Raw genomic sequence first — 8,763 nt, 5'->3', positions numbered from 1 at the left:
AGGAGGAAAACTTAAGAAAACAACATACTTTGAGGGGGGAGGAGGAATAAGTCCTTTGGCCTTATTGATTTAATTCAATGGAATGCAAAGGATTTGAATTAGGATTGGATTTGATCCAAATTATTGGAGTTGGAATTGAATAAGTCAAGAGTTTAAGTCAATCCAAACATTTTAATTCTAGTATGTTTCAATTTACGTTTTAACTTATCAATCTTGAACTGATCTTAAATTGATTTTTGTCTAATTAATTTGATCTAAAATTAAGTTTTACTCAAGTTTGACCTATATCAAATTTAATTTTAACCACGGCTATCTAAAATGATCAGTGTCTTGTCTGTTATACCAGTTTGATCCATGTGTCAATGTCTAAACTTTACATAACAATACACTTGATTAAAAAAAAAAGGTGTTTAATGGTTTGTATTAGAAAGGTATTTTCAACGTTCCTTTTTATATTAAAAATAATTTACTTATTTTAACTAAAGAATATAAATTTCAAAATATTTATTATGTGTAAAATCTTTTAAAATAATTAAACATCAAACACATGGGAAGTAGTAACGAAGCTTGGATTTGTTTATTGTTTTGATGCTCGTCTTCCATTTAAATTTTAATAATTTCACTTTCACAAAATTCTCAATTATTATTTTTTTATTATTTAAATAATTTTTTTAAAACAATATAACTTTACACTAAGTTAAATATTTAAATAATATATTGTTATATAATTTAATATTATTTTATTTAAAAATATTTAATTGTATAATAATATAACATTTAAATATTTTTTTATATTCAAAATTGCGGAATGTAAATATGCCTTTAAATATGTGAAATGAAACGCGTCGACAAGCCTCTCCGTGGTTTTCAGTTTCCACAGATAAACCCTCTTCATTGCTTTCTCCAAACTAAAAAAGCATAAAAATCTATGGGCAAATTGGTCATTAAATAACTAAAGAATTTAAAATTAATATAATAAAATGGATTATTATATTTAAAATTACGAAAATTTGGAATATAAAAGAAAATCCTGTCCCGCTTTAGCATAGCACTCCTCACTTTGATACCAAGGGAGCGTTTGGTTAGAGGTTCATAAATATTATTTTGATAATTAATATTTTATTATTTGTATTATCTTATTTATATGATAAATAATAAAAGATTTTAGTAGTATTTTAATACTAATAATAAAATAATAAGTAATATAATGAGTAATCTAATTATTATCTCTATTTTAGGTATTAAAATATTATCAAATAATTTTAATTTTATTATAATTATATTTTTATTTATTAAATTTTTTAGGACAAAAATAATTTTATTTTTCAATTAATATAACAAATAACGTAAAAATATTTTAGAATAATTATATTCAAGGGTATTTAAATAAAATAATATATTAGTATTTTTTTATTGTCTCTAATCAAACACAATAATTATTTATACTTACAAATTTTCATCAAATTTTATCAAACATAGTAATAATTTATACCAGTAACTTTTAAAATAATATTCCAATTTTGATAATAAAATATTATTTAAACTAAACATCCGGTAAGAGTATAATTGAACTAAGTCAGTCTAAGTAGGATTTGACTTGAATTCTACTCAATCATTTTAAAGGACAACTCGAACCCTAATTCTTCAAATTGATAATATTTTAATTTAAGTTTAAACTCAAGACATGAATGAATAATTCAAATTTGACTCAAAAAATTATATTTAAATTTTTTAATTTTCAACATATCACTTTAAATTTTATAACTTATATATTTATTAATTACATTTATATATTTACAGTGAAAAACAAAATTTTAAGAGGATAAAAACAAATGTTAAAATTATTAAAAACATGTTAATATTTTATTTAAATTGAATTATAAGTCCATGAATTCACTAAATCAGCCAATATTAAATTTAAGTATAACATAAGAATTAGACTTAACCAATTTGAACTGATTAAATTCGAAGTCCAAACAACCCAACCGTCCACAACCTCTTTAACATTAGACAAAGCCCCACCCCCCACAGGCCACAACCATAGTCCCAACCCCAGCCTCGTAAAATTAGTGTCCCTTGTACTATCCAATACAACCGAATCGTCTTTGTAGATTTGAAACTCAAGCAGGGCAGATTGTAAGAGCAAAAGGAGGAAAGTCAAATGCCTAAACTACATCATTCTGTGTTACCCACTGACACCTAAGTGTATTAAACCCGTGTTTAGTTAACAAACCTAGCCTATAGCATGACTAACATGCCCTTAGTATTACCAAAAGACAATAATGCCCTCAACTCAACTAATTACTAATTTACAACAATACCCTCAATTAGTTTACGTCTAGAGTTTACATTATCTTCTATTCAAAATAACTAATTCATTGATAAATCATACGAATATTTATTTAAGTATTCAAAATTATATATACATAGCTTATTGATTATATCATTGTTATTATTATGGTTGTAACATTAGCAATACTCTAGAAAATTCCTGACCTATCAAATAAGAGAAGCCCAATTAATTTAATAGAGATTGGCCTCAACCTACTACAGGTGTGATAAGTCTACTAATTGTTTTTGAAATCTCTTATCTTTAATTACATATAATTATATAATGATACATCGTTATTTATGCATAAAATTATACAAATAATACTACTCATATTTTTAAAGATCAAACTATTAGAAAATGACTTTGAAAATACTTTTATTTCCCGTCATTCATGGTCTTAGACCTAAAAAGAGAGGCCGAAAATGACCACATTCAAATGCCCATATACTTAAACAAGTATTCAATTAGTCTACAAGCGAAATGAATGAATTTGTGTTGAATCGGTCAATTTTAATTGAAATTTGAATGAAAATAAATTAATTTAGAAGGGGGAAAGGAAAGCTATGTAGCTTATGGTCATGGTCGACCTTGACCAGTTGAGTACCTTAAACTTTCAGCTGCTTCACTAATACGGCAGCAATTTATCAATTTATATTAATAATTTAGTATGAAAAAAAGAAGATTTTAAATCCAAGTTGTAAGCTTAAAGTGATATATTTTAAATTTAATAAAATTATATATACTTATTTATAAGAATTTAATTAGTTCTTTAAATAATATATTATCATATAATTAAATAATTTTAAATTAAAAATAAAATAATATTTAATAACATGGTAATACATTATCAAAATATTCTATTTATATTTAAAATTGGATGTTTTTCTAATTATTTTTGATGGCCCAAATTCTGGAACTTAAGCCCATATTCACGTTGGACAATTTCTAATCTTATTAATTAAAATAAAAAGATTTTAGAAATTTATTTTAAATTAAATTTAGAAAAATTAATTAAAATAATTACTTCCAATCAACAACCTAACCCTATGCTAGTGTATCAATAAGATATATTAAATATAATCTTGCCCACATCCCCAACTTTCCAAAAGTACACTAAACTCAACCTCAAACCTATTAATAAAACTCTAAAACTCTTGGTAAAGCGAAAAAAGATCATTATTCCTTTTGGGTGTTAAAACAATGAACTTAAAAGATATATATAATTTTTAAATCAATAATATTATATGTACTTAATTTTGAATATTTAATCGGACAAATTGTCATGTGATTCAATGATTAAAGTGGTTGTTTATATGATTTCGTGTCCATTATAACGGAAACCTGGAGACTATTAGTTAAATCAAGATAAAAGATATGAATAACCATTCTTCTTGTACTACCAAAGTGAAAAAGTTATTGCACTTTCACTCTTTGTATTGGATAAGCGTTGAAAGTTAATTATTAGGAAAAAAACTTCATATTTTTTCACATATTGGAGAAGTAATGATGGATCCAATTCTAGTTGGCTTAGTTTGATTAAACCAAACTCGAGTTAAAATTTTAGTTCAATTTATTTATATATCTAATAATATTATTTATCTTATCAATAATACTGTTTACCCTTATTTTAAGATGGTCAGGCGAAGAATAACGCTACTTTAGGTAGCCCACCCCAGATCACCCTACCAACTCACTCCTTAAAAACTGTTGGGCTTCATGGCCGCCCGGCCCATATTGACGATAAGGCCAGCCAGGCATAAAGATCAACGAGCTTTATTCTTCGTCTGAAAGCTTCAGACATTTCTGCTCGAACCAGTTCCAATTTTCATGAAATTCGCAAGATCCATTAAGCGTCTCTTTACCACCTCTTCAGCCAACTCAAAATTAGAGCGAATAAGCAAGAAAATAGTCTCCATCAACTCCATTAAAGAGCTCCATGCGCAGCTTATCAGAACCCAACTACACAAAGACCCATTTTCGGTATCTCATGTTATAAAATCATACGCTTTATCTGAATCTTCCTTTTATTTGAACAAAGCACATTTAGTTTTCAATCAACTTGAAGAACGCACATTGTTGGTTTTTAATCATATGATCCATGGTTTCTCCCAAAGTGACCAACCAAATAAAGCTTTAGATATGTACAATAATATGTATCATCAAGGTTTGGCTGGTGATAATTTGACCTTTATATTTGTATTCAAGGCTTGCGCTCGTGTTAAGGATGTTTTTCTTGGTCAAAAGTTTCATTCCCATGCTATGAAACTTGGGTTTGAATCGTATCTATTTGTTTCAAATGCATTAATTCACATGTATGCTTCATACGGTAATTTAAGTCAAGCACATCAAGTGTTTGATGGGATGTGTAACAGGGATTTGGTATCGTGGAATTCGTTAATTTGTGGTTACAGTCAGTGCAATAAGTTTGAAGAGGTATTGGGTTTATTTAATTCAATGCAAGAAGCTAATGTAAAGGCTGATGCAGTGACAATGGTGAGAGTTATTTTAGCTAGTATTTATTTGGGCAATTGGGATACTGCAGATTCTATGGTTAAGTATATTGAGGAAAACAATATAGAGACCAATGTTTACTTGGGAAATACTTTGATAGACATGTACGGACGGCGTGGTTGGGTGGTTTTGGCATGGGAGACTTTTAATCAAATGCGATATAAAAATGTAGTTTCTTGGAATGCTATGATCAGGGGTTATGTTAAAGCAAGGCTTTTAGTTGATGCGCGGAAACTTTTTGATGTGATGCCGAAAAGGGATGTGATATCTTGGACTTCTATGATCACAGGATACTCGCAAGCTAACCAATCTGCTGAGGCAGTGAAGCTTTTCAGGGAAATGATGTTAGCCAAAGTGAAGCCTGATGAAATCACAGTGGCAAGCGTTCTTTCTTCTTGTGCACATTTGGGCTCACTGGATGTGGGGGAGGCAATTCATGAATATATACAGAGGCATGCTATAAAATCAGATATTTATGTGGGGAATTCACTTATTGATATGTATTGCAAATGTGGGGTGGTTGAGAAGGCATTAGTGGTGTTTCATGAAATGAAAAAGAAGGATTCTGTCTCATGGACCTCACTTATCTCAGGCCTTGCTGTGAATGGTTTTGCTGATTATGCAATTGAGCTTTTCACACAAATGTTGAGAGAAGGTTTGCAACCAACTCATGGAACTTTTGTTGGGGTATTGCTAGCTTGCACTCATGCTGGATTGATAGATGAGGGATTGAAATTTTTTGGAAGTATGAAAACAGTGTATGGACTAACACCAGAAATGAAACACTATGGGTGTGTTGTGGACCTTTTGAGCCGCTCAGGCCATCTAGGGAGAGCATACGAGTTTATGAAAACAATGCCAATAGATCCAGATGTTGTAGTATGGAGAATATTGCTGAGTGCTTGTAAGCTTCACGGGAATTTGGTCCTAGCTGAGATTGCTACAAACAAACTTCTTGAATTGGATCCTTCTAACAGTGGGAACTATATTCTCTTGTCAAATACTTATGCAGGTTCAGATAGATGGGATGATGCTAGAAACATTCGAGAGTTGATGAAGGATACTGGTGTGCTGAAGCCATCTGGTTGGAGTTCCATTGAAGTAAATGGAATCACAATGTCATATTAAGGAACCGTGTCTATCTTAACTGAAGAGGAGTTGTTTGAAAACTATAACCGATAATTTAGTGAATAGACAACAGTTTTGAAAGTACCAAAATAATCTTTATCTTGGTCAACCTGATCGGTATTGATCCACAGATGGTTTGTTTATGGTTTTGTTCCAAAATTTCAGGAAGTTGGATATCAGAAGTCATGTTATTGAAGAGCATTGCAGTTTTATGTTGGAATCCTTGAGAAGAAAATTTTTGATGGTGCTGCTCATCCAGGTTGAAAGAAGGTTGATTTTACAATATATCAGAGCTCAAGTATTGCGATGAATGATCTTAAGAGTTTTATGAGGGGATAGTTCTATTACTTGAAAAGCTGTGATGAAAAGAGTCTATTGCAAATTCTTGAGGATTTCTTGAACGGAGAGGGTAACAGACCAACAGCAAGGGACAACGTGCAAGGTCATGGAATGTTAGCAGTTCTTACGGAGGGGGCAGCCTATTTGCCCAGATGCTAAGATGACAATTTTGCACACGGATGTGACCAATAAAAAGGTCAGTAATTGACGAAATTCAAAGTTGTCCATTCGAGGTATTGTGCTTGTGGAGAATAATTTTCTTAAGGAGGTGGAGAATAACATTGCAACAATTATAGAGATGCTTTTTACATAAGGTATTTATACTACAGCTTGTATAAGAATATGAAATGCTATTGGTGGATTCCTTAGAATAAATTTATAGTTTATGTGAATTGGTAATGAGAGAAACCATAAATCATTTGGTTGATAAGAAGACTGAAAAAGAAAATAAAACCTATTCTAATCTTATGGGGCTCAGGAAGATGCAGTGTTTGACAAGATTTGAGATGTAAAATTGGGAGCAGAAACATTTCATCTTTATTGGTTTGATGATTTACTGATAAGCAAGATGCTCTATCAACAGCTGTTACAGTCATTATTTATTAATTAGTTGGTACAGAATATTATCAGTTTCTCTCCACCTTGAGCTCTTTATGTTAACCGATTAAACATGACCTTGATGGCAGTGCCATGTTAACTAAATTCAATCTTCTACAGTTGCAGTAAAGCTGTTCTATATCACCTTTCAGCAGCTGGGGTAAGAGGAAATTTACCTTCCAGCAAATTGAAGTGGAATTTGTAACTGTGTAACAAGAAGAGCAAAATATATACCCAGAGGAGGCAAATGGTAAGAGTGAATTTAAGAGTTTTGATTCCAAGGAGCCAAGCAACCATATTCTCCTCTCCTCCATCTCTACTTAATCTTAACTGCATCACCACTTATCAATCATCACTTTGTCCAATTTCATTTTCACCCTCTTCTTTCTTAGCGGTTTGTACTCCCTCTTTTTCGTGAGTGGTTTGTACTGACCAACACTTAATCAAGAACTAAAAGAAAAGAAAAATGTAAATGCTACCATCCTTTTTCTGACTTTATCTTAACTTAGACATAAATGGCGGCTCTGTTGAAGTTACGTGATGATGACAATGAAGATATTTTACATTTTGATTGAGAATTCTTCCTTCTCTTTGTTTAAAAGTTTGACAATTTTCTTTTTTTCCTTTCCACTTCCACTGTCATGAAGAACTCCCTAGCTAAGTGTAATCTTTGTGCAATTGGATCATCGTGTACATTTTACTCTTCAAATTATTCATACCATTCTTTCTCATCCTCTTTGATCCTCCCTTCCGCCATCAATTATGATATAAACTCAACGTAAACATGTATTCTCGCACAACCAAATGTGATTTCCAAACTATTCAGATTGTGGTATAATGGTGTAATGGGTTGTGATTGTTTATAATGTGTGTTAAGGTTTTCCAATTTAAATTGAGATGGCTATTTGAATTATATTGACTGAATTATAAGTTTAGATTCGGGTCAAACCATTAGAATGAGATTTGTGAAAAGGGTCATTTTTTAAATTTTTGAGTAATTTTGCAGTAATATTGTTTTCTTGAAGCCATGGAAAATTCGGTAGCTTCCTAAACAAACACTTTTGCTATGGCATTTGAATAAGGGTCTCTCCCCACAAGTTTTTTTAATGTAAATTTCTCATTCATATAGTACTAGATTTTTATGGCATCAAGAGGGCTTATTGATATTAAGCGTTAAAAATTAATTTCAAATAGTTAAATAAAGAGCATTACTGATCAAATGAATGGATAGACATTGACCGTTTCTTTAGTAAATTGGAATGGATATGGTCAAAAAAAGATGAGCTGATATTTTGTTTCTAGAATAAAGCTACTAGCTTCATCGTCACATTATTTTGAAAAAGAGGATAAAGACATGGGTTTAAAACTATATGGGACTTGTCATAAATAATTATGATAGATTGGAAACTATTTTTAAAATTAAATCGAGTTAACCCGGATTTTAAATGGTTGGATTGGATAAATATTTAAGTTTGATTTGATTAAGAAAATCAGTTTAAAAAAAAATTAATTATTGAGACTTAAACCAAAACCTTACTTATCAATTTTAAGTGTGTATATTATTTAATTAAGTTTATTTTTAAGTTAAAATACTTAGGGTATTTATTTAATGATTAATGATACATATTTTTTAATATTAATTTTAAATAATTTAATTGATCCGATCATTTGTTAAATGGTTTAACCATCGGTTTGAATCGTATATATTTAATGATTAATGATATATATGTTTATTATGATTGTGGATAGATTTGAATTGAGCCAAGTTCAAACTCGCTGTAAAGATATTTGAGAGGAGTCGAGTTTTAAGTTTGATTTGATATTAAAATAACGTTATTTTAATACGTATTAATCAA

General features: G+C 30.0%; 1 protein-coding gene across 1 annotated transcript; it reads left to right on the top strand.

Moving 5' to 3' along the window:
• The first annotated feature begins 4,109 nt into the window (after positions 1-4,109).
• Positions 4,110-7,704, top strand: LOC123225076 (pentatricopeptide repeat-containing protein At2g22410, mitochondrial-like). The gene is made up of 2 exons (XM_044648928.1): positions 4,110-6,624; positions 7,028-7,704. The coding sequence occupies exon 1, from the start codon at positions 4,160-4,162 to the stop codon at positions 5,969-5,971; it is 1,812 nt and encodes a 603-aa protein (XP_044504863.1). The 5' UTR covers positions 4,110-4,159; the 3' UTR covers positions 5,972-6,624; positions 7,028-7,704.
• The last annotated feature ends 1,059 nt before the right edge of the window (positions 7,705-8,763 follow it).

The sequence above is a fragment of the Mangifera indica genome, chromosome 9 (genome assembly GCF_011075055.1).
Source record: "Mangifera indica cultivar Alphonso chromosome 9, CATAS_Mindica_2.1, whole genome shotgun sequence".
In the NCBI taxonomy this organism is placed as follows: domain Eukaryota; kingdom Viridiplantae; phylum Streptophyta; class Magnoliopsida; order Sapindales; family Anacardiaceae; genus Mangifera; species Mangifera indica.
This window is presented reverse-complemented; position numbering and strand designations above follow the sequence as displayed.